The following is a 27442-nucleotide window of genomic DNA, read 5'->3' as shown; positions in this document are numbered from 1 at the left end:
ATGTTCATGTATATAATTCAATATTATCTAGTATTAGTATTATGTCAGTAACTAGTTTTCTTCTAATTATCATTGTTCGTTAAAAGTTAAATGTTAAATGTTAAATGTTTTACTGTGTTCAAAAATTGTGGTATGAATGAGTGTTCATTATTGTGTTTATTGTATTAATTGTGTTCAAGTTCGGTTCAAGTAAGAATCAAGTAGCAAGGTTTAAAGATGCCGCTCTTTTCAAAATTAAGACAGATCAAAACTAGAAAAGGAGTACTCGAAGAAGCTGTTCCCATTCCACCTAGGGACACTCCAGGGTATTTTATGTATCATAAACATGGCCTAGATGCCGTATTATATCTTGACTTATGGGTGGACTACACCAAGGATCTAGCAGAAAGTCAGAGGTGGCCCGCAGCTGGGACATGGGATGCAGATTGCATCATGAGAGTAGAAGAAGAATTATGGAAAAAGAAAGCCAGACAGTCACAGAAAGATGCCATTGAGTTATGGCGTAAAGAATCGCATAGGCGCACAGAGAAAGCGCTCAGACTGGAAAAGAAAAGGAATGGGAGGTGGGAGACCAAAAGATAGATTGGACAGCATTAGAAAACGAAGAAAAGGCCCGAGCTGCAGGTTCAGGGCTTGGGGAAAGGACTACAGCATTACCAGGATTATTAGTGCAGGTACTACCACGTTTATTAACTACGAAAAAGGAAGACTGGGGTGCAATCTCAGCCTGTAAACAAAAACAAGATGAAGACACTAGTGATTTCTATTCCCGATTTGAAAAATGTTTTGGTATTAATAGTGGCATAAAAGCAAGTAGTGAGTCGTATCCACATCTGTTTGTGACAAAATTAGTTGAGAATTCCCTGCCCCAAGTTAAGAGTAGAGTATTAAAATTCGAGAGTACTTGGCAAGGTAACACACCGTCACAGATGTTACAAATGTTACAATATCATCACAATAGAATTAGAGAAGAACAAGAACATGAACAAAGACGTATGAAAGACACGAAAATGAAAATGCTTGTTGCTCAGTCAGTTCCAGCTGACGGTCATAAAAAGGGTACGACACAGTCCAATGATTCAGTAGGTCCTGTTAGAGGGACATGCAACTATTGTAAACAGCCAGGTCATTATATACACGATTGCGCAGTTCTGAAACATAATATCTCTACGGGTATAACGAAAGAGAGACCACGTCCGCCTAGACAGGATCAGATCCAACAACAAGTACCTCAGAATATACAGCCTATGCCAGCTGTACAACAACAACAACCACAACAACAGCCACAGCCTATTGCTGCAATACAAAACACGACACAACAAATGTACCAGTATGCACAAAATGACTATCCAGAGTATCAACGCTACACATGAAATAGCCTAGAGAGGGAAGTTGGCCTACCCCTTATCGAGGTTCCCGTAGATCAAGAGGGTCCTTACGTACAGAGTCAAGTATTAGGGAAAGACAGAAAGTTTCTACTCGATACAGGGGCAAGCAGAACCACTATCAGTCACAGCGAAGTCCCAGGGGCACCCCTCTCAGGCTCACAAAATATTTCCCTTGGTTTTTCAGGAAAGCCTACTATTAACGAAGTATCGCAACCACTTGCATTCACAGTTGGTCCATTGACACGGACTACAGATCTATTGCTTACGAAATCATGTCCAGAAAACTTGTTAGGTATAAAAACATTGAAAGCTCTAGGAGCTATAATATGTTGTTCTCCGGAAGGAGTACGGTTATTTTTGCGTGACTTTAAGGGTCACTACGTGTCTAGAGACATGGATCATCGGTTACAGAATTTACCTGCACATTTATGGGCACAAAGCCCCACTGATGTAGGTTGTATGCACATTACACCATATCGAGTCACACTCAAACCAGGAGTGGTACTACCACGAATGCGACAATACAAATTACCGCCAGATGCTGTAGTGGCTTTACTGCAAATCATTGACGAGCTCATTGCACAAGGAGTGGTTGTGGAAACCGACTCCAATGTATGTAATTCCCCGATAATTCCGATTCTTAAACGAACTGATCCAAAAGCACCACCAGTATATCGATTAGTTATTGATCTGCGAGAATTAAATAAATGCATTATACCACAATACCCCGTGGTCCCAGATATCTCTTCATTATTAACGGCCATAGATTCAGAAGCAACATTCTTTACTGTAATTGACCTCAAGAACGCCTTCTTTAGCGTCCCAATCGATCCGGAAAGCCAATATTTGTTCGGATTCAGTATAAATGGACGAAGTTTTAAATTCACACGCGCACCTCAAGGATTCACAGAAAGCCCCAGCATCTATAGCCAAGCACTGAAAAGAGAACTTGACAGTATCCACATGCCAGCTAACACTGCCCTGCTTCAATACGTCGATGATCTGCTGATCACCGCACGAAGCAAACCTGAATGTGAAAAAGCATCACTGACGGTTTTACATTTCTTAGCCGACAAGGGGCACAAAGTGTCCCCTTCGAAACTGCAATTCTGTGTCCAGCAAGTTGTGTACCTTGGGCACTTGCTGTCCAAGGGGGGAAGACAGCTTACACCCGACTGTATCCAGTTAATTGTTAACATGCCGCCACCTAAGACCCAAAAGGAGGTACGAGCATTCATAGGCCTCACTTCGTACTGTAGGCAGTGGATCCCTCAATATGCATTTCTAGCGAAACCACTCATTCAGTTGACAACACAGGAGGCAGCGACATCGACTGTCCTCCCTTGGACTCAGGAACATACACAAGCTTTTGAAAGCTTAAAGAAAGCTTTATGCCAAGCACCTGTTTTAGCAACGCCATGTTACAGCAAACGTTTTACACTTTTTGTTACAGAACGTGAAGGTACTGCTTTGTCAGTACTCACGCAGGAACAGGCAGGATCACACAAGCCATGTGCTTATTTTTCTAGTACATTAGATCCCGTAGCTCAGGCTCTTCCTGCGTGCCTGAAATCAGTCGCAGCAACAGCTTTAGCAATCAGACAAAGCGATGCCATAGTGTTAGGACATCAATTGACAGTACAAGTACCACACGCAGTAGAGGTTCTCTTGAACCGGACCCAAACACAACACTTGACTATAGCAAGACTGACAGGTTATGAATTGACATTGTTCCAGCCACACATAGAAATTCGACGTTGTAGTACATTAAATCCTGCCACACTTTTGCCATTAAGTGGAACAGACCCATTGGCACATGATTGTATTGAAGTTATTACTATTACGACCAAACCCAGACAAGACTTGACAGATATTCCATTATCAGATCCAGACCTGACATTGTATGTAGATGGTTCATGCATGAGAACAAATACAGGAGAGTTAGTGGCCGCTTATGCAGTCACAACAGATACTGAAATTATTGAAACGGATTGTATCAATACCTTGTCAGCTCAAGCAGCAGAGCTCATCGCTCTGACACAAGCCTGTATTCAAGCCAAAAATAAGAAAGTCAACATATACACAGATTCACGTTATGCATTCGGAGTCGTCCATGACTTCGGCGTGCTTTGGCGAGAGAGAGGTTATTTAACTTCTCACGGTGCCCACATCCAGCACGGTCTCCTTATTCAAGCTCTGTTAGATGCAATACATCTGCCGACTGCAATATCGATTATGAAGTGTAAAGCCCATACAAAAGTGACTGACATTATTTCTCAGGGTAACGACCTAGCTGACAGAACAGCTAAACAGACTGCTCAGAATCAGACTCATCCAACTGACACGACAAAGACAATAGTTCCGACACCAACATACTGCATGACAGTTAAGGATCCCGCCCTTGATGTAATTGACATACAGACACATGCTACACCAGAAGAAATAAAGAGATGGACTGAATTAGGAGGGATCCAAACGGATCAAGGATGGATGACGAAGGGAAAATCTATATGGTTTCTCCCCGACTCAATGGTTCAGGTCATCATTAACAAAATACATAGTCCAGCGCATCTAGGAGAGAAAGCTATGCTAGACAGTATTCAACACATTTGGTTCAATAAACACTTGCGAGCAGCAGCTAAACAGAAAGTACGTACCTGCATGATTTGTTGTCAGTTCAATCCAGGAAAAGGCGTACCTGTAGAACAGGGTGGATTTCAACCCCCCGATCACCCTTTTGAAGTCCTCCAGATGGATTATATCCAGATGGAACGATGTCGAGGATTCAAATATGTCCTCGTAGTTGTATGCGCTCTTTCCCGGTGGACAGACTCGTGTGGGAGGCCCAAGTACCCGCGACAGGCAAGGGCCCAAAACGTATTGAGGCAACATCAAAATTGCCTATGAAAAAAAGTTTGGGACCTTGCCTGTCGCGGGTACTTGGGCCTCCCACACGAGTGAGGCACCATTTTCATCAGGAGACCTGGGGTAACGCTGGGTGGTGGGAAATTTGTGTCAGCCCAGTGATGCCACAACTTTCCCACACAAAAATGTGCGTCAAAAGTGATTTTTTTTTAAAGCTAAATTTGAGGTGTGCAGGGTATTGTGGGTAAGAAAACGTTGGGGGTCCACGCAAGCCATACCGCCCTGGAATTCCCCGGGTGTCTAGTTTTCAGAAATGTGTGGGTTTGGTAGGTTTCCCTAGCTGGTAGCAGAGCCCAGGGCCAAAAACTCATTGGACCCCCCTTGCAAAACCAGGTTATTTTGTTATAGGCAATTTTGATGTTGCCTCAATAAGTTTTGGGCACTTGCCTGTGGCGGGTACTTGGGCCTCCCAGACGAGTGAGGCACCATTTTTATCGGGAGACCTCGGGGAACGCTGGGTGGTAGGAAATTTGTGTCGGCCTGGTGATGCCACAACTTTCCCACCCAAAAATGTGTGGGAAAGGTGATTTTTTCAGCTAATTGAGGTGTGCTGGGGATTCTGGGTAAGAAAACGTTGGGGGATCCACGCAAGCCATACCTCCCTGGAATTCCCCAGGTGTCTAGTTTTCAGAAATGTGTGGGTTTGGTAGGTTTCCCTAGCTAGCAGCCGAGCCCGGGGCCAAAAACTCATGGGACCCCCCTTGAAAACCAGGTTGGTTTGTGATAGGTAATTTTGATGTCACCTCACTAGGTTTTGGGCCCTTGCCTGTGGCGGGTACTTGACCCACCTATGCGAGTGAGGTACCATTTATATCGGGAGACCTGGGGGAATGCTGTGTAGAAGGAAATTTGTGGTTCAACGCCGATTCCAGAACTTTTCCACAACAGAATTGTGAGGAAAATGTGGGATTATTTTGCAAAGTTTGAGGATTGCAAGGGATTCTGGGTAACAGAACCTGGTGAGATCCAGACAAGTCACCCCCTCCTGGATTCACCTTGGTGTCTAGTTTTAAAAAATGTACAGGTTTGCTAGGCTTCCCTACGTGTCCACAGGTAGACACATTGCTAAAAAAAAAAAAAGGTTGGAGCCTAGTGGGCTTTCAGCCGCCCTGGGGGGGGAAATCGGGGGAGGGGGTTTGCCCCAATATGCCCCCAAGGGGGGCATAAAGACTGTGGCTATTAGTTTGGGGTGTGGGGGCATTGGTATGCCCATTCTGGGCTGCCCCTACCCCCACTCATAAAAAAAGCCATCGTAATCGCTGAAGCCTAGTGTGCTCTCTGATGCCCCCTGGGGGGCAGATCAGGGGCTACTGCCCAAATCTGTCTCCTGGGGGGGGAAAAGACTGTGGTATTTTTTGGGGCATGGTGGAGTCATTGGCACGCCCATTCTGAGCAGCCCACACCCTTGAATTAAAAAAAATATATTTCCTGATGCCTATTGGTCTTTCTGCCCCCTGGGAGGCAGATATGGGGCTTTTGCCCCTATCTGCCTCTGGGGGGGACAGAAAGACTGTGTCAATTTTTTGGGGGGTGGGGGCATTGGAATACCCATTCTGGGCAACCCACACCCCTACGTACAGTTAAAAAAATCCCTGATGCCTTCTGGGCTTTCTGCCCCCCGGGGGGGGGGGCAGATCTGGGGCTACTGCCCCCATCTTCCCCCAGGGGGAGCAGAAAGACTGTGGCATTTTGGGGGGGGGGGGGGTGGGGGCATTGGCATGCCCATTCTGGGCAGCCCCCACCCCGAACTTTGAAAAAAATAATCCTTGGTGCCTAGTGGGCTTTCTGCCCCCCCGGGGGGTAGATCGGGGGCTACTGCCCATATCTGCCCCCTGGGGGGCAGAAAGATTGTGGCATTTTGGGGGGTGGTGGGGGCATTGGCATGCCCATTATGGGCAGCCCCCACCCTGAACTTTGAAAAAAAATCCCTGGTGCCTAGTGGGCTTTCTGCCTCCCCCGGGGGGACAGATAAGGGGGATTGCCCCCATCTGCCTTCTGGGGGTGGGGGGCAGAAAGTCTTGTGCCTTCTTTGAGGGGTTAGGTTGGGGGCATTGGCATGCCCATTATGGGCAGCCCCCACCCCTGGCATATAAAAAGAAAATCCCTGGCGCCCAGGGTGCTTTCTGCCCCCCTGGTGGGGGCAGATTGGGGGGCAGAAAGGCTGTATGGCATAATTACATAGGGGGAGAAAAGGCCCTTGACCAAGGGGTGGTTCCCCCTCCCTGGTGGCTAGTGGGTGGATCCCTGCTTGTCCCCAAGCAGGTATCCATTAGGGAAGGGTACCATTGGAAAGGGGAGATTCTCCCCTTCCTAACAATGCCTCTCCCATGTTTTTCGGTGCTCGGTGGGCTGAGATAGCCCCACAAGCACCAAAACTGTACATTTTCATTGTAATGACGACAGCGCGCCATGCGTGCGATTGTTATTACAATTAAAACACCTAGTATGCTTTGGGAGGTTGGGGAAGCTCTTCACCACCTTCCAAAGCAAAAAGAAAATAGGGAAATCCCTCAGCTGTTTACAGCAGAGGGATTTTGTTAATGTGTGCTCATAACGGAATGGTTCCGTCATGAGCACACTGGCACTAATGCTCATGACGGAACCATTCCGTCATGAGCATAGAAAGGGTTAAGAATGCCAAAGCATTTGCCACACATAGTTCTGACATTATCTTACATGAAGAGTTAGTCATCAATGATGAACCCCCAGTTTTTACTTCTTGGGCATGGGCATCTCTCCTAAAGGTTCAGGCCACCAGGATTCACCCTAAAATCTGAAAAATGTCCACAGCAAGTTAAACCCAGTCCATTATTGCCTTTCCCACCCTCTCTTCCTGTAATAGGCCAACTCCTTCACTCTAGAAACCAGAAAGGTCCACAAAAACAATGCTGCCCTCAACTGTTCCCACTCTCACCATCTAAAAATGGGCCTCCATCTGCCTCATTAGTATTGGCAGGCCCTTCCTTATTGCGTCCAAATTTCTTGAAATTTATTGGAGAAGAGCAGAGCTGGTGGATGTAATTGCCAGGGGTGGCTTGAGTGGCTAGGGACTTTGACTGCCTGTGGTGGCAGCACTGATGTTGCTGGTCTTCTGCTGGCTGGTGGCATGAGGTAGCAGCAGCTGCTTCCTCCTCCTCTTCTTCGAGACCGCCAATTGGCAGTACTTCACCAAAAATGCCTCCATTTTCCAGAGGTGCTGCAGAGTGGCTGTCTCCTGCCAGGACTGGGTCTCCTGGGCAGGTCCTCTGGCAGGAGTAGCTAGATGATCCAAAAAATGAAAAAAGCTCATGATTTGTAGTACTAAATGTAAACATGTACTTGTGTAAATGTACAGCAACACAGCATTGCTGGTCGCCAATGCTCGCCTACTCTCGACTGACACAGACCAGGTGGGGCGACTTTGGCCACAGAGGTCAAGGTCCCTCGAAGTCCTCTTTGAGACAGTAGAAGGCCAGCTGAGGCTAGGCTACCAGAATCTGCCCATCCACAGCAGTCCCAAAGATATCTCTTGGTGGAGGCTGGTGTCCCTCATGGGTGGCCAATCTGGACTCAGATGACAGTCCCAAGTCTGACTGACTTGGGTCAACTTTTGGCCATCAAAGTCTCTTATGGTGCCCAGCGACAGTCAGCTACAATTGTTATATAGTAGCTCTTGACTTGCTGAAGTGGGCTACTTCACCTTTGATGGCTCTGGTGCAGGTTCTAAGGGGTTAGCCAACAGACCTTAGGAGTGATTTCTTTAGTCTGGGCTTTGGAGCGACTTTTCCCAAATCTAGGAGCCAAAGGCACAGTCCTGTCTTCTCTAGCCCAAAGTGTGGCCATACAGTCCAGAAGAGGGTGCAGCCTCTCTTTGTCAAGTCCAGGGGTCAGCAGGGCAGTCCTTCTTCAGTTCGCATTCCAGTTCTGGCATGATCTGATGTTCAGGATGCCAGGGGTGCCATAATTATGCCCTGAAAGTGCCCTGGGGAATTATGCTGTCACTAGCCAATGGGCTGCCAGGTCCCCTCCCTCTTGGTGATGACTTTTGGGCTATGTGTGTCATCTAGCAGTCTCAGAGTGCACTATTCTGCCCATTCTCAAGATGTCTGAACCCTTGCTCGAATGCTAGGAACTTGATAGCCCACCCTAGATCTGTGGCAACCTGTGGGCTACATGCCTACTGGAAAACTGGTTTGGGCACTGATCTCCCCTCTCTGTCCATGCTGCCAGCCTTTCTACTTGAACAAAAGGAGCCCCTCACCATTTGCCCACAAAAGGCAGCTTCTCCTTCGAAGCTTGTATTTTTGGCTTACACCCTGAGTGGCTTCCTGCGAAAAAAAGGGGGGTGGCACCATGTCCTGTAGCAGGCTCCCATTGTTCCTAAGCCTGGGAGTCATAAAACTGTCTTGTGACCAGTGACTGTGTGAGGCCACTGGACAAACTGGGTCACAGAGTGGCAACTTATTAGTGACATCAAATTTGACTTGAGCATCAAGTCAGATTTAATGCCACGATTAATTTGATACCTTAGTGTACCCATCCAATTAGTCCCATTCAGAAGTCAGCCGGGCTGAGGGGTCAGCCGGTAACCCTGTGTTAGCCAATGGGGCTACTAATTCTCCCACAACAAAACAACAATTTAGAAGTGTTGCTGTTAAGACATATATAGAAAATACATGTCCTACTTAATAATATACAGCTCCCTGCCTTAGGGCTCGATAGGCCTTCCTTAGGGGAGACATATATATTGTTAAGGGAAGGAACGGCATTGCCATTAGTTTGAATGGCAAAGTCAAAATAGCAGTGTTGTCACTCCCCTTCCAGTCTGCAGTGGCAGGCTGGGGAGTCATTTTGTACTTTGTCTAACACAGGGTAGCACAATCAGTGCTGCAGCCCTGGGTAGACACTCTGCCTTACATGCTCATGAGTACCATATACTAGGCACTTATAAGTAAGTTTTTCTCTGCCAATTGGGGGCAGCCAACTTGACATACACTTTGTAAGGGGAACACTGGCACTGAGGTCTGGTTAGCAGGCATCAGTGCTATCTCAGAGTTGATAAACCAGCAGCATCAGTACAAAACTTTGGTGTGGGGGTGAACATGCAAAAAGAGTTATTTTCTTACAGACAAAAATATAGGATCTGGATAATTTATAAAACATTGATAACCGATCATAAATTGGCGCCCGAACAGGGACACTTTCTCATCTCACGCGCCGGAGGTGCGTTGCAGGCCCGGTCTCCTGCCACAGCCGGACGGACAACAACGCGTACCCGCAGGATTTCCTGTATCTCCCTCCGGCCAAGCGGGGGTGACTGAGGCTGCGATCAACACCCAGACGAGGCGGTGAGAAGTGCGAAGTATCCCGACCAGAGCCTAGCTGAGAGAGCAAGATCCGAGGTATACAGAGGCTCACCAGGTTCCGAAGTTCCGAGTCGAGTCGAGTTCAGTCGAGTCCAGTCCGGTCCAGTTCAGTTCAGTTCCGAGGCCTTCCGTTCCGTGCTACCCGGTGAGTACCGTTGCTGGGGAGGCAGTTAGACGTGCACATTAATTTGTGCCGGTCCTGATGGGTTTGGGTACACAGATCCGGTCTGCACTGTTTTAGCAGTGTATCTGTACTGTTTAGCAGTATATCCAGTATGTTCATGTATATAATTCAATATTATCTAGTATTAGTATTATGTCAGTAACTAGTTTTCTTCTAATTATCATTGTTCGTTAAAAGTTAAATGTTAAATGTTAAATGTTTTACTGTGTTCAAAAATTGTGGTATGAATGAGTGTTCATTATTGTGTTTATTGTATTAATTGTGTTCAAGTTCGGTTCAAGTAAGAATCAAGTAGCAAGGTTTAAAGATGCCGCTCTTTTCAAAATTAAGACAGATCAAAACTAGAAAAGGAGTACTCGAAGAAGCTGTTCCCATTCCACCTAGGGACACTCCAGGGTATTTTATGTATCATAAACATGGCCTAGATGCCGTATTATATCTTGACTTATGGGTGGACTACACCAAGGATCTAGCAGAAAGTCAGAGGTGGCCCGCAGCTGGGACATGGGATGCAGATTGCATCATGAGAGTAGAAGAAGAATTATGGAAAAAGAAAGCCAGACAGTCACAGAAAGATGCCATTGAGTTATGGCGTAAAGAATCGCATAGGCGCACAGAGAAAGCGCTCAGACTGGAAAAGAAAAGGAATGGGAGGTGGGAGACCAAAAGATAGATTGGACAGCATTAGAAAACGAAGAAAAGGCCCGAGCTGCAGGTTCAGGGCTTGGGGAAAGGACTACAGCATTACCAGGATTATTAGTGCAGGTACTACCACGTTTATTAACTACGAAAAAGGAAGACTGGGGTGCAATCTCAGCCTGTAAACAAAAACAAGATGAAGACACTAGTGATTTCTATTCCCGATTTGAAAAATGTTTTGGTATTAATAGTGGCATAAAAGCAAGTAGTGAGTCGTATCCACATCTGTTTGTGACAAAATTAGTTGAGAATTCCCTGCCCCAAGTTAAGAGTAGAGTATTAAAATTCGAGAGTACTTGGCAAGGTAACACACCGTCACAGATGTTACAAATGTTACAATATCATCACAATAGAATTAGAGAAGAACAAGAACATGAACAAAGACGTATGAAAGACACGAAAATGAAAATGCTTGTTGCTCAGTCAGTTCCAGCTGACGGTCATAAAAAGGGTACGACACAGTCCAATGATTCAGTAGGTCCTGTTAGAGGGACATGCAACTATTGTAAACAGCCAGGTCATTATATACACGATTGCGCAGTTCTGAAACATAATATCTCTACGGGTATAACGAAAGAGAGACCACGTCCGCCTAGACAGGATCAGATCCAACAACAAGTACCTCAGAATATACAGCCTATGCCAGCTGTACAACAACAACAACCACAACAACAGCCACAGCCTATTGCTGCAATACAAAACACGACACAACAAATGTACCAGTATGCACAAAATGACTATCCAGAGTATCAACGCTACACATGAAATAGCCTAGAGAGGGAAGTTGGCCTACCCCTTATCGAGGTTCCCGTAGATCAAGAGGGTCCTTACGTACAGAGTCAAGTATTAGGGAAAGACAGAAAGTTTCTACTCGATACAGGGGCAAGCAGAACCACTATCAGTCACAGCGAAGTCCCAGGGGCACCCCTCTCAGGCTCACAAAATATTTCCCTTGGTTTTTCAGGAAAGCCTACTATTAACGAAGTATCGCAACCACTTGCATTCACAGTTGGTCCATTGACACGGACTACAGATCTATTGCTTACGAAATCATGTCCAGAAAACTTGTTAGGTATAAAAACATTGAAAGCTCTAGGAGCTATAATATGTTGTTCTCCGGAAGGAGTACGGTTATTTTTGCGTGACTTTAAGGGTCACTACGTGTCTAGAGACATGGATCATCGGTTACAGAATTTACCTGCACATTTATGGGCACAAGGCCCCACTGATGTAGGTTGTATGCACATTACACCATATCGAGTCACACTCAAACCAGGAGTGGTACTACCACGAATGCGACAATACAAATTACCGCCAGATGCTGTAGTGGCTTTACTGCAAATCATTGACGAGCTCATTGCACAAGGAGTGGTTGTGGAAACCGACTCCAATGTATGTAATTCCCCGATAATTCCGATTCTTAAACGAACTGATCCAAAAGCACCACCAGTATATCGATTAGTTATTGATCTGCGAGAATTAAATAAATGCATTATACCACAATACCCCGTGGTCCCAGATATCTCTTCATTATTAACGGCCATAGATTCAGAAGCAACATTCTTTACTGTAATTGACCTCAAGAACGCCTTCTTTAGCGTCCCAATCGATCCGGAAAGCCAATATTTGTTCGGATTCAGTATAAATGGACGAAGTTTTAAATTCACACGCGCACCTCAAGGATTCACAGAAAGCCCCAGCATCTATAGCCAAGCACTGAAAAGAGAACTTGACAGTATCCACATGCCAGCTAACACTGCCCTGCTTCAATACGTCGATGATCTGCTGATCACCGCACGAAGCAAACCTGAATGTGAAAAAGCATCACTGACGGTTTTACATTTCTTAGCCGACAAGGGGCACAAAGTGTCCCCTTCGAAACTGCAATTCTGTGTCCAGCAAGTTGTGTACCTTGGGCACTTGCTGTCCAAGGGGGGAAGACAGCTTACACCCGACTGTATCCAGTTAATTGTTAACATGCCGCCACCTAAGACCCAAAAGGAGGTACGAGCATTCATAGGCCTCACTTCGTACTGTAGGCAGTGGATCCCTCAATATGCATTTCTAGCGAAACCACTCATTCAGTTGACAACACAGGAGGCAGCGACATCGACTGTCCTCCCTTGGACTCAGGAACATACACAAGCTTTTGAAAGCTTAAAGAAAGCTTTATGCCAAGCACCTGTTTTAGCAACGCCATGTTACAGCAAACGTTTTACACTTTTTGTTACAGAACGTGAAGGTACTGCTTTGTCAGTACTCACGCAGGAACAGGCAGGATCACACAAGCCATGTGCTTATTTTTCTAGTACATTAGATCCCGTAGCTCAGGCTCTTCCTGCGTGCCTGAAATCAGTCGCAGCAACAGCTTTAGCAATCAGACAAAGCGATGCCATAGTGTTAGGACATCAATTGACAGTACAAGTACCACACGCAGTAGAGGTTCTCTTGAACCGGACCCAAACACAACACTTGACTATAGCAAGACTGACGGGTTATGAATTGACATTGTTCCAGCCACACATAGAAATTCGACGTTGTAGTACATTAAATCCTGCCACACTTTTGCCATTAAGTGGAACAGACCCATTGGCACATGATTGTATTGAAGTTATTACTATTACGACCAAACCCAGACAAGACTTGACAGATATTCCATTATCAGATCCAGACCTGACATTGTATGTAGATGGTTCATGCATGAGAACAAATACAGGAGAGTTAGTGGCCGCTTATGCAGTCACAACAGATACTGAAATTATTGAAACGGATTGTATCAATACCTTGTCAGCTCAAGCAGCAGAGCTCATCGCTCTGACACAAGCCTGTATTCAAGCCAAAAATAAGAAAGTCAACATATACACAGATTCACGTTATGCATTCGGAGTCGTCCATGACTTCGGCGTGCTTTGGCGAGAGAGAGGTTATTTAACTTCTCACGGTGCCCACATCCAGCACGGTCTCCTTATTCAAGCTCTGTTAGATGCAATACATCTGCCGACTGCAATATCGATTATGAAGTGTAAAGCCCATACAAAAGTGACTGACATTATTTCTCAGGGTAACGACCTAGCTGACAGAACAGCTAAACAGACTGCTCAGAATCAGACTCATCCAACTGACACGACAAAGACAATAGTTCCGACACCAACATACTGCATGACAGTTAAGGATCCCGCCCTTGATGTAATTGACATACAGACACATGCTACACCAGAAGAAATAAAGAGATGGACTGAATTAGGAGGGATCCAAACGGATCAAGGATGGATGACGAAGGGAAAATCTATATGGTTTCTCCCCGACTCAATGGTTCAGGTCATCATTAACAAAATACATAGTCCAGCGCATCTAGGAGAGAAAGCTATGCTAGACAGTATTCAACACATTTGGTTCAATAAACACTTGCGAGCAGCAGCTAAACAGAAAGTACGTACCTGCATGATTTGTTGTCAGTTCAATCCAGGAAAAGGCGTACCTGTAGAACAGGGTGGATTTCAACCCCCCGATCACCCTTTTGAAGTCCTCCAGATGGATTATATCCAGATGGAACGATGTCGAGGATTCAAATATGTCCTCGTAGTTGTATGCGCTCTTTCCCGGTGGACAGACTCGTGTGGGAGGCCCAAGTACCCGCGACAGGCAAGGGCCCAAAACGTATTGAGGCAACATCAAAATTGCCTATGAAAAAAAGTTTGGGACCTTGCCTGTCGCGGGTACTTGGGCCTCCCACACGAGTGAGGCACCATTTTCATCAGGAGACCTGGGGTAACGCTGGGTGGTGGGAAATTTGTGTCAGCCCAGTGATGCCACAACTTTCCCACACAAAAATGTGCGTCAAAAGTGATTTTTTTTTAAAGCTAAATTTGAGGTGTGCAGGGTATTGTGGGTAAGAAAACGTTGGGGGTCCACGCAAGCCATACCGCCCTGGAATTCCCCGGGTGTCTAGTTTTCAGAAATGTGTGGGTTTGGTAGGTTTCCCTAGCTGGTAGCAGAGCCCAGGGCCAAAAACTCATTGGACCCCCCTTGCAAAACCAGGTTATTTTGTTATAGGCAATTTTGATGTTGCCTCAATAAGTTTTGGGCACTTGCCTGTGGCGGGTACTTGGGCCTCCCACACGAGTGAGGCACCATTTTTATCGGGAGACCTCGGGGAACGCTGGGTGGTAGGAAATTTGTGTCGGCCTGGTGATGCCACAACTTTCCCACCCAAAAATGTGTGGGAAAGGTGATTTTTTCAGCTAATTGAGGTGTGCTGGGGATTCTGGGTAAGAAAACGTTGGGGGATCCACGCAAGCCATACCTCCCTGGAATTCCCCAGGTGTCTAGTTTTCAGAAATGTGTGGGTTTGGTAGGTTTCCCTAGCTAGCAGCCGAGCCCGGGGCCAAAAACTCATGGGACCCCCCTTGAAAACCAGGTTGGTTTGTGATAGGTAATTTTGATGTCACCTCACTAGGTTTTGGGCCCTTGCCTGTGGCGGGTACTTGACCCACCTATGCGAGTGAGGTACCATTTATATCGGGAGACCTGGGGGAATGCTGTGTAGAAGGAAATTTGTGGTTCAACGCCGATTCCAGAACTTTTCCACAACAGAATTGTGAGGAAAATGTGGGATTATTTTGCAAAGTTTGAGGATTGCAAGGGATTCTGGGTAACAGAACCTGGTGAGATCCAGACAAGTCACCCCCTCCTGGATTCACCTTGGTGTCTAGTTTTAAAAAATGTACAGGTTTGCTAGGCTTCCCTACGTGTCCACAGGTAGACACATTGCTAAAAAAAAAAAAAGGTTGGAGCCTAGTGGGCTTTCAGCCGCCCTGGGGGGGGAAATCGGGGGAGGGGGTTTGCCCCAATATGCCCCCAAGGGGGGCATAAAGACTGTGGCTATTAGTTTGGGGTGTGGGGGCATTGGTATGCCCATTCTGGGCTGCCCCTACCCCCACTCATAAAAAAAGCCATCGTAATCGCTGAAGCCTAGTGTGCTCTCTGATGCCCCCTGGGGGGCAGATCAGGGGCTACTGCCCAAATCTGTCTCCTGGGGGGGGAAAAGACTGTGGTATTTTTTGGGGCATGGTGGAGTCATTGGCACGCCCATTCTGAGCAGCCCACACCCCTGAATTAAAAAAAATATATTTCCTGATGCCTATTGGTCTTTCTGCCCCCTGGGAGGCAGATATGGGGCTTTTGCCCCTATCTGCCTCTGGGGGGGACAGAAAGACTGTGTCAATTTTTTGGGGGGTGGGGGCATTGGAATACCCATTCTGGGCAACCCACACCCCTACGTACAGTTAAAAAAATCCCTGATGCCTTCTGGGCTTTCTGCCCCCCGGGGGGGGGGCAGATCTGGGGCTACTGCCCCCATCTTCCCCCAGGGGGAGCAGAAAGACTGTGGCATTTTGGGGGGGGGGGGGTGGGGGCATTGGCATGCCCATTCTGGGCAGCCCCCACCCCGAACTTTGAAAAAAATAATCCTTGGTGCCTAGTGGGCTTTCTGCCCCCCCGGGGGGTAGATCGGGGGCTACTGCCCATATCTGCCCCCTGGGGGGCAGAAAGATTGTGGCATTTTGGGGGGTGGTGGGGGCATTGGCATGCCCATTATGGGCAGCCCCCACCCTGAACTTTGAAAAAAAAATCCCTGGTGCCTAGTGGGCTTTCTGCCTCCCCCGGGGGGACAGATAAGGGGGATTGCCCCCATCTGCCTTCTGGGGGTGGGGGGCAGAAAGTCTTGTGCCTTCTTTGAGGGGTTAGGTTGGGGGCATTGGCATGCCCATTATGGGCAGCCCCCACCCCTGGCATATAAAAAGAAAATCCCTGGCGCCCAGGGTGCTTTCTGCCCCCCTGGTGGGGGCAGATTGGGGGGCAGAAAGGCTGTATGGCATAATTACATAGGGGGAGAAAAGGCCCTTGACCAAGGGGTGGTTCCCCCTCCCTGGTGGCTAGTGGGTGGATCCCTGCTTGTCCCCAAGCAGGTATCCATTAGGGAAGGGTACCATTGGAAAGGGGAGATTCTCCCCTTCCTAACAATGCCTCTCCCATGTTTTTCGGTGCTCGGTGGGCTGAGATAGCCCCACAAGCACCAAAACTGTACATTTTCATTGTAATGACGACAGCGCGCCATGCGTGCGATTGTTATTACAATTAAAACACCTAGTATGCTTTGGGAGGTTGGGGAAGCTCTTCACCACCTTCCAAAGCAAAAAGAAAATAGGGAAATCCCTCAGCTGTTTACAGCAGAGGGATTTTGTTAATGTGTGCTCATAACGGAATGGTTCCGTCATGAGCACACTGGCACTAATGCTCATGACGGAACCATTCCGTCATGAGCATAGAAAGGGTTAAGAATGCCAAAGCATTTGCCACACATAGTTCTGACATTATCTTACATGAAGAGTTAGTCATCAATGATGAACCCCCAGTTTTTACTTCTTGGGCATGGGCATCTCTCCTAAAGGTTCAGGCCACCAGGATTCACCCTAAAATCTGAAAAATGTCCACAGCAAGTTAAACCCAGTCCATTATTGCCTTTCCCACCCTCTCTTCCTGTAATAGGCCAACTCCTTCACTCTAGAAACCAGAAAGGTCCACAAAAACAATGCTGCCCTCAACTGTTCCCACTCTCACCATCTAAAAATGGGCCTCCATCTGCCTCATTAGTATTGGCAGGCCCTTCCTTATTGCGTCCAAATTTCTTGAAATTTATTGGAGAAGAGCAGAGCTGGTGGATGTAATTGCCAGGGGTGGCTTGAGTGGCTAGGGACTTTGACTGCCTGTGGTGGCAGCACTGATGTTGCTGGTCTTCTGCTGGCTGGTGGCATGAGGTAGCAGCAGCTGCTTCCTCCTCCTCTTCTTCGAGACCGCCAATTGGCAGTACTTCACCAAAAATGCCTCCATTTTCCAGAGGTGCTGCAGAGTGGCTGTCTCCTGCCAGGACTGGGTCTCCTGGGCAGGTCCTCTGGCAGGAGTAGCTAGATGATCCAAAAAATGAAAAAAGCTCATGATTTGTAGTACTAAATGTAAACATGTACTTGTGTAAATGTACAGCAACACAGCATTGCTGGTCGCCAATGCTCGCCTACTCTCGACTGACACAGACCAGGTGGGGCGACTTTGGCCACAGAGGTCAAGGTCCCTCGAAGTCCTCTTTGAGACAGTAGAAGGCCAGCTGAGGCTAGGCTACCAGAATCTGCCCATCCACAGCAGTCCCAAAGATATCTCTTGGTGGAGGCTGGTGTCCCTCATGGGTGGCCAATCTGGACTCAGATGACAGTCCCAAGTCTGACTGACTTGGGTCAACTTTTGGCCATCAAAGTCTCTTATGGTGCCCAGCGACAGTCAGCTACAATTGTTATATAGTAGCTCTTGACTTGCTGAAGTGGGCTACTTCACCTTTGATGGCTCTGGTGCAGGTTCTAAGGGGTTAGCCAACAGACCTTAGGAGTGATTTCTTTAGTCTGGGCTTTGGAGCGACTTTTCCCAAATCTAGGAGCCAAAGGCACAGTCCTGTCTTCTCTAGCCCAAAGTGTGGCCATACAGTCCAGAAGAGGGTGCAGCCTCTCTTTGTCAAGTCCAGGGGTCAGCAGGGCAGTCCTTCTTCAGTTCGCATTCCAGTTCTGGCATGATCTGATGTTCAGGATGCCAGGGGTGCCATAATTATGCCCTGAAAGTGCCCTGGGGAATTATGCTGTCACTAGCCAATGGGCTGCCAGGTCCCCTCCCTCTTGGTGATGACTTTTGGGCTATGTGTGTCATCTAGCAGTCTCAGAGTGCACTATTCTGCCCATTCTCAAGATGTCTGAACCCTTGCTCGAATGCTAGGAACTTGATAGCCCACCCTAGATCTGTGGCAACCTGTGGGCTACATGCCTACTGGAAAACTGGTTTGGGCACTGATCTCCCCTCTCTGTCCATGCTGCCAGCCTTTCTACTTGAACAAAAGGAGCCCCTCACCATTTGCCCACAAAAGGCAGCTTCTCCTTCGAAGCTTGTATTTTTGGCTTACACCCTGAGTGGCTTCCTGCGAAAAAAAGGGGGGTGGCACCATGTCCTGTAGCAGGCTCCCATTGTTCCTAAGCCTGGGAGTCATAAAACTGTCTTGTGACCAGTGACTGTGTGAGGCCACTGGACAAACTGGGTCACAGAGTGGCAACTTATTAGTGACATCAAATTTGACTTGAGCATCAAGTCAGATTTAATGCCACGATTAATTTGATACCTTAGTGTACCCATCCAATTAGTCCCATTCAGAAGTCAGCCGGGCTGAGGGGTCAGCCGGTAACCCTGTGTTAGCCAATGGGGCTACTAATTCTCCCACAACAAAACAACAATTTAGAAGTGTTGCTGTTAAGACATATATAGAAAATACATGTCCTACTTAATAATATACAGCTCCCTGCCTTAGGGCTCGATAGGCCTTCCTTAGGGGAGACATATATATTGTTAAGGGAAGGAACGGCATTGCCATTAGTTTGAATGGCAAAGTCAAAATAGCAGTGTTGTCACTCCCCTTCCAGTCTGCAGTGGCAGGCTGGGGAGTCATTTTGTACTTTGTCTAACACAGGGTAGCACAATCAGTGCTGCAGCCCTGGGTAGACACTCTGCCTTACATGCTCATGAGTACCATATACTAGGCACTTATAAGTAAGTTTTTCTCTGCCAATTGGGGGCAGCCAACTTGACATACACTTTGTAAGGGGAACACTGGCACTGAGGTCTGGTTAGCAGGCATCAGTGCTATCTCAGAGTTGATAAACCAGCAGCATCAGTACAAAACTTTGGTGTGGGGGTGAACATGCAAAAAGAGTTATTTTCTTACAGACAAAAATATAGGATCTGGATAATTTATAAAACATTGATAACTGGGCTTGGAAGAAAGGAAGGAATACTTTAACAAATGCAGTAGTTGTCACTGAGAAAGAAAAGTGACTTAACAAGTCACTGCAGCCACTCCTTACCCCTCTACAGGATGGCCCCTTCCCTTCTCCTCAGGGGCCTGGAGCACTTCCGGTCCTGGACAAAAACATAAAGCACACATTTAGATACCTGTAACCACCACATTATTTTGCACAAATTACAAAAGCAGTCTCTCACTAATATTAGGTTATCTATCCTCTATTGAAAGTATAACTTTGAAAGGTTTACTTGACATTTTAAAAACCAAGTAGTCAGCCATTCAACGTTTTAATAATTGTTTTTTTTATATAATGGAGAAACATGGCTATAAAAGGATATAAAAATCAATGAAGGGGTGGAAGGTAATAAAAAAGGGGTATGGTATTGGTATCCTGCCATGCTGCACTGTTAAGAAATCATGGAAACTTGTATGACATCCTGTTGGGGACCGTGATGAACATTTTGGTTCCTGTACAACTGAGTTGAGTGTTTGTTCAATTAAGCCTTCTACCAACCTACATATTGTGAATACCTAGGCCTGCATTCCCCTTTATATTACCAACAAGCACCTGTTAACATAAGATAAAACAAGAAATGTAAAAGAGGGGTGAGGGAAAGGATGTGTGTGACCCTATTCCCCTTGGGGCGCATTTAGAGAAGGCATGGGCTCACTCCCTCTCCGGATATCCTTGTGGATTTAAAACCCCCAGGGAGAGGGGCTTACAATCAACAACCCCCAGGCTCGGTTATTCAGGAGGAGGGTAAGCAATGAAGTGTTGCAGATGCCTCTAAGTACTATAAGTACTAGTGAGGTGGATTACGCACAAAGTTTTGATGTGACGTGGTTGCATTCCTTTGATGTATCATTACTTGTTATATGCATGTCTTTTATAGATATCAAACAAACAAATTATTTGTCTTGTTGGGAAGACTTGTACTTAATTGTATTGCCCTGAAGAAGGTGGTTGAATGCTTTCCTAATCCACTGAAATGCGTCAACGTATATCTTACGCTGAATCCGTTCACAACGAGGGACCACAGATGAAGAATATCTACTTCATCAGGACTCATGTTTAGATATAACAGATCAGCAAATACAACAGATATATAAATACTGTTTTGTGTGGTTCTAGTTGTTTTTAATATTTTATGTATATTTCTCGGTTTTATTTTGCACGGTATTTTGGGGGGGGTTAAGCAGTGTATTAGTTTTTATATTGATTGGATGTGTCATTATTTTAACAATAGTGATATATGCAATTTGCTACATATTCAATGTTAATATGATGTAAATGTTGGCGATTTACACAAAACATTAAAGCTTTGTGTAACATTTTACATTGGTGGTACTTATTGTTGACAATAGGGTCCAGACTGAACCTGATAATGATTTGGTTGAGTGTTGTGATTGATTGTAATTTCATTGATTTGCAGTATAGGTTCTCCAAGAGGGGTTTTTATTCTACTGTTCTTGCGGTGCTCTTTCCCATTGGTTTGAGGGACCCCTCTCTTTTTTCCATTGACACTTTAAAAAAGGGCCTTTAACAGACAAACAGATCTACTGCCTGACTGAACATTACATTCCCTCGCTTCAGTTAAACACTAGAAATAAAATAGTTCGGTCGTACACATAATTTCCTACAAATTATATTGCTCCTCCACTCGCTTCCTACAGTTTTGCTATTTTGTCATTCTGAAAGCTATTGGCAAAGTCGGTGTCCCTTTGGGTACTGAACCACACAAAAAAGGAGAGGAGATAAGCAGGGGAAGGAAAGGTTTCCGCCACTGTAAAAAAAGAAAGATGTGAGGAAAGAAACAGCAGACAGGAGGAAGTCAGCTGAGAAAACAAGAAATTTAGAAATTATAATGAACTATACAGAGATAAAGAATATTAAAGTAGATCAAGGGAGTTTGGGGAAATGGAAAATACAGAAGGTAGAAATAGTCAAAAGTAAGAAATAATAAAAATATATGACTTACCAGCAGCAGCAGGAATGACTTCTGCCAAGGACAGGAAATCTCTTCCAGCACCAATCGTCCTCTGCCCAACTGTGCTGTGGCTGGTGGCGGCCCTACCCCTTTTAGCCTGATTGTTTCGCTTTGGTTCTTCTGAAAGGAGGAAAGAGAAAGAGGACAAGGATTAGTTGCATTTTCTACAAAAGGGCATTTTTACAAGCATAACATTGTAATGTCTGACTAGCCAATCCTATCCCTGCTTCACCCTCCACCCTAAAATGTGTTATTTGCCCTACACAGTGCTTACTTCCTACAAATGCTACTGTTTTTCACTTCTCTTCATACATTTTTGCTACTGATTGGCAAAGTCAGTCTCTCTTCGCGTAGTGCACCTCATGTAGAGGTAGACCGCATTTTCTACATCAAAGTCACGGAGGACACAAAGAGCCCCAATATCAGACTATCATAGAGATCCCTTCTCGTCATGAGTCACAGTGGAGCTGTGCTCATGACAAGCTCAGCTCGTCATAACGGCCGCTGCCCGCCCACGCGCGATTAATTCCCCGCCTGTGCGGGAGAATTAATCAGTGGGCGGGGTCATGATGAGCTCAGCTCGTCATGAGCACAGCTCACTGTGAGTCATGATGAGCTGAGCTCGTTACGAGCACAGCGGCGCCGCAGGCCCCCCCCCCGCACCGCGGGGGAATTACCCCTGCAGGGAAGGGGATAAATCAGGCCAAGCAAGCATCTAGCTTACTATGGAACAGAATTAGGGCAGTATGATTTACTTGATGTCACCACATTCCTCCCAATCCACCAGTTTTACAGCCAAAACAACACGCCTCACTACTCTGGGGAACATATGAACTCCCCAAAGTGTATACAGAAACCCTAACGTATTACAAGCCCACTCCTCTAAAACAAAGACAATAGATGCAGGCCCTTTCTGATTCAAAAGGAGTGGCATAAACCAACTTAAAAAAAATCTGGCTTGTTCACAGCAAACATGGTATCACACACATAAATACATTTTGGTTTTGTGCCAGATGGCATGTGAGTACACAGTCCTTGTAGCAAAGGAGTGGGCAAATAAATAAATTAACATTTTTAAATACATTTATATATATATATATTTTATATATATATATATATATATATATATATATATATATATTGTTTTTTTTTTACAAATTCAAATATATTTATGGTATGCATGTGATGGTATATAATATATATATATATATACACACACACACACACACGCACACACATAAGTACACATAAATGTACACATTGCTATAATGACAATTAAAGACATTTTTTAATATATGTTAAAAAAGTACAATTTATTTATAGCTCAATTTAAATAATATATATATATATATATATATATATATATATATATATATATATATATATATATATATATATATATATATATATATATTCACTTAAAAAACCATAGGTTTCACACATGTTATAGTTAGGTGGATATTTCACTTGTAAAAACCAATGAAATTCCCCCGTTTTAGTTACTTCAGATAACTATAACTCGCGCGCCCGCAACTCTGTGCTCATGACGTCACATATTACATCACTCATGACATGGTCAGTGGCATCACTCTTGACATCACTGATGACATCATCCTTGTGATAGAGTGGCGGTCGCGCGAGTTATAGTTATCTGAAGTAACTATAACGGGGGAATTTCATTGGTTTTTTACGAGTGAAATATCCACCTAACTATAACATGTGGGAAACCTATGGTTTTTTAAGTGAATTTGCAAGGTTTTTTGAAAGCTAATTCCTAACTATAACATGTGGGAAACCTATGGTTTTTTCAGTGAATTTGTACGTTTTTTTAAATGCTAAGTTATGTATGTATTATTATTTTTTTTATATATTTATTTTACAATAAACTACGTATTAAAATTATTATTATTTTTTTAATGGTTTTTCACCGTGCGCGCACTCTGCGAGTTTTAAAAAAAAAATTTAAATGTTTTTTTCTGCTTTTGGGGTCCTTCAGGGATCCCCAGACAAAGGCTAGGGGGTCAGGAACTCTCTACCCTGCCCCCTTTTCACGTTCGCCACCTTCCTTTTCCACTCTCGCACTGATAACAAACAAAATGGCGGCCGACACTTCCTGATTTCGACCGATTTGAATGTTGACTGTCATGAATCCACCAATCAGAATTACGCTCGTGCACGGCACCGTGCGCGTCTATAGATATGTATGTGCTTTTAAATGCAATTTTCTAAGGAACTACTGAACAGATTGACTCCATATATGCAAAAGGCACATCCCTGACCTGAGGACTACCTCTCTGCCAAATTTCAAGTAATTCTGTTCAGCCGTTCGGGCTGTACCTTCGACTAAAGGACCTATGGAAAAAGGCATGGGGAAAACACGTTTTGGGACCCCCCTTTTTTCTCGGCCCCCGCTTGACGAACCACCCCGAGACTTTCAGGGTAGGAGCTGAACGGAGCGCCCCATTAGTTTTGAAAATTTCGCGAGGATTCGTCAACCGGCGCCAAAGTTATTCAAAATAGAATTTTGAGATTTCCTATGGAAACACGGTCCTAACTATAACTATCTACTGGCGACTGCCAGTAGATAATATATATATATATATATATATATATATATATATATAAATATATAAAGGCTCAAAATCCCCTTGTGTTACAGGAAAGTAAGCACTCACGGGTGGCGTTGTCACAGATCTTGTTTATTTTCAGAACAAACACGTTTCGGCGGTCTGCCTTCTTCGGTGTTACCGACACACCGCAGGCAGCCGTCTTTTAATCATGCATGCATTAGGGTAAACATCGACAATGGACAAACCAAAAAGCGTAAAATTGGACGCCATCTTGTAATGTGTTGTATATACATTTCTTTACGATCTTACAATGCTGATGCATGCTGACAAACAAATATCGCAGTGTAATTCATAATTGATTTGCATTGGTAAATACCACAATTCATTATGCAAAAATAATAATAATAATACCACACGTCGGACATTGGTCGTATGTACAATATGTACTGGTACTCTCAATCTGGCCGTGGATCGGCATATGTCCATTGCAATTGATATACCCTCATGGTGCAAATTCTCAAAACATGTTACAGGTAACTACTGGAGACAATATCTGTCGCTAAAAATAAATACCATGTTGTACTTCATGATATAAAACTTGCCACTTCTCTGATACATATCACAATATTGTGATATAATATACTACGTGGCTCACTAGTATGTATCTAGCTGTAAATCGGCAAATCTCCAGCATAAAAGTGTACCTGCATAGAGGGAACAAACAATTCTTGGCTGTATCTCCTCAATAGAATTAGACGCCCAGATGTGATGCTAATTCTTCACTGCTATTCAATCCTCTGGGAAATTTCGTCTGTAGATCAATTATGTAGCGCAACTCTAACCTACGCAATCTTTTAAGTCTGTCACCACCCCTTATATTATCTGCCACATAGTCCAGGCCATAATATTGTAGCACATTCCTATTGCTAGAGTGTTTTTCAGCATAATGTCTTGCTACTGGGTATGTTGTATCATTTTTTGCAATTGCCCTCAAATGTTCAAGTATCCTGATTTTCAATGGATGGATAGTGCTGCCAATGTAGCATAAGCCACACGGACATACTAAACAATAGACAGCATATGAAGTGCTGCAAGTCAAAAATTTAGTTTTAGGTCTTTTGAGACTCGTATCCGGAACTGTATATGTCAGAACACTTTTGCTGTTTAAACATGCTTTACATTTTCCGCATGGAAAGGAACCTCGCATTGTCTTTAGTGTCCCCATCGTGTGAGATTCCTTTTCCAAATGGCTACGTACTAGCTTATCACTTAATGATCTCGACTTTTTGAAGGTCACTAACAGATATGTTGGAATATCTTTACTTATACACATATATATATACAAACAACAAAGTTCACCACTTTTGAGGGCGCCCACACAATGGGTTGCTCTTTAAGGTAAATGATGGCACCAAGTCATGCTCAGTAACTCCAATCATCGATATCTGGCTCAACGCGTTTCAAACTTTTGTTCTTTGCCAAGAGCCTTGCACATGAAGACAGAAACCAAAATGCGAAACACCATTGCATTTTATTCTTTTTCAGCCTCAGTGTGCGTATCCTTTTTGCTGCTAAGCATTCTGGTATTTGCAGTGTTCACGTAAAAATTTAAATCTCAGTGGATGTTACTATGTCTTTTACAAAAATTACGCAAGTTCAATTCCCAAGTGGGTTGATGTGAGGCTGAGACTTTGCTTGTTTCCAATTCTAACACACTTACTCACGAGCCCCTTTGTTCCCCTTCAGCACTCAGACCTCCGAGCACCAAGGATCCGCCTCTCAGCGGCGGTTCGCCCTCGTGACCTGGAGAAAGCCGCTATCAATCCAAACAACAAAGTTCACCACTTTTGAGGACGCCCACTCGAAGGGTTGCTCTTTAAGGTAAGTGATGGCACCAAGTTATGCTCAGTAATTCCAATCATCGATATCTGGCTCAACGCGTTTCAAACTTTCGTTCTTTGTCAAGAGCCTTGCACATATAAGACAGCAACCAAAATGAGGAACACCCTTGCATTTTATTCTTATTCAGCCTCAGTGGGCATATCCTTTTTGCTGCTAAGCATTCTTGTATTTGCAGTGTTCACGCATCAAATTCAAATCTCAGTGGATGTTACTATGTCCTTTACAAAAATTACGCAAGTTCAATTCCCAAGTGGATTGATGTGAGGCTGAGACTTTGCTTGTTTCCAATTCTAACACACTTACTCACGATCCCCTTTGTTCCCCTTCAGCACTCAGACCTCCGAGCACCAAGGATCCGCCTCTCAGTGGCGGTTCACCCACGTGACCTGGAGAAAGCTGCTATCAATCCAAACAACAAAGTTCACCACTTTTGAGGGCGCCCACACGAAGGGTTGCTCTTTAAGGTAAGTGATGGCACCAAGTCATGCTCAGTAACTCCAGTCATCGATATCTGGCTCAACGCGTTTCAAACTTTCGTTCTTTGTCAAGAGCTTTGCACATAAAAGACAGCAACCAAAATGCGGAACACCATTGCATTTTATTCTTTTTCAGCCTCAGCGGGTGTATCCTTTTTGCTGCTAAGCATTCTGGTGTTTGCAGTGTTCACGCATCAAATTCAAATCTCAGTGGATGTTACTATGTCTTTTACATAAATTATGCAAGATCAATTCCCAAGTGGGTTGATGTGAGGCTGAGACTTTGCTTGTTTCCAATTCTAACACACTTACTCACAAGCCCCTTTGTTCCCGTCCGGCACTCAGACCTCCGAGCACCAAGGAGTTACTGAGCATGACTTGGTGCCATCACTTACCTTAATGAGCAACCCTTCGTGTGGGTGCCCTCAAAAGTGTTAACTTTGTTGTTTGGATATATATATATATATATATATATATATATATATATATATATATATATATATATATATATATATATATATATTACCTACTGGCGGTCGCCAGTAGGTAGTTATAGTTAGGACCACGTTTCCATAGGAAAACCTCAACATTCTATTTTGAATAACTTTGGCGCCGGTCGACGAATCCTCGCGAATTTCTCAAAATAGGTGGGGCGCTACGCTCCGCTCCTACCCTGAAAGTCTCGGGGGGATCCGTCAAGCGGGGGCTGAGATAAAAGGGGGGTCCCAAAACGCGTTTTTCCCATGCATTTTTCCATAGGACCTTTAGAACGAGCTACAGCCCGAACGGCTGAACAGAATTACTCAAAATTTGGCAGAGAGGTAGTCCCTAGGTCAAGGAAGTGCCTTTTGTAGGTTTGGTGTAAATCTGTTCAGTAGATTCTGAGAAAATAGCCTTTAAATCAATATATATATCTGAGCCCGCTTACGGTACGCTTACCGTACGCTTACGGTAAGCTTACGGTACGCGTACGGTGGCGTGCGCGAGCGCGATTCTGATTGGCTCTTAGATCTTAGTAAACATTCGAATCGGCCGAAAACAGGAAGCGGCGGCCGCCATTTTCTGTGTTTCACTCTGA

At 44.9% G+C, this 27442-nt stretch overlaps 1 protein-coding gene across 2 annotated transcripts in view; it reads right to left on the bottom strand.

Moving 5' to 3' along the window:
* LOC146784101 (uncharacterized) overlaps positions 1-27442 on the bottom strand; it is a 403383-nt gene that overhangs the window by 142472 nt on the left and 233469 nt on the right. For both annotated transcript variants that reach the window (XR_014970462.1, XM_085633555.1), the window contains 2 exons: positions 21408-21536; positions 19490-19544 (listed from right to left, as the gene is read on the bottom strand). Coding sequence is in view for 1 of the 2 variants with exons in the window: in XM_085633555.1 (XP_085489681.1) it covers positions 19490-19544; positions 21408-21536 (184 nt within the window). In the remaining variant the exon portion in view is untranslated. The remainder of the gene's footprint in view (positions 1-19489; positions 19545-21407; positions 21537-27442) is intronic.

The sequence above is a fragment of the Triturus cristatus genome, chromosome 11, assembly GCF_964204655.1.
Source record: "Triturus cristatus chromosome 11, aTriCri1.1, whole genome shotgun sequence".
In the NCBI taxonomy this organism is placed as follows: Eukaryota; Metazoa; Chordata; class Amphibia; order Caudata; family Salamandridae; genus Triturus; species Triturus cristatus.
This window is presented reverse-complemented; position numbering and strand designations above follow the sequence as displayed.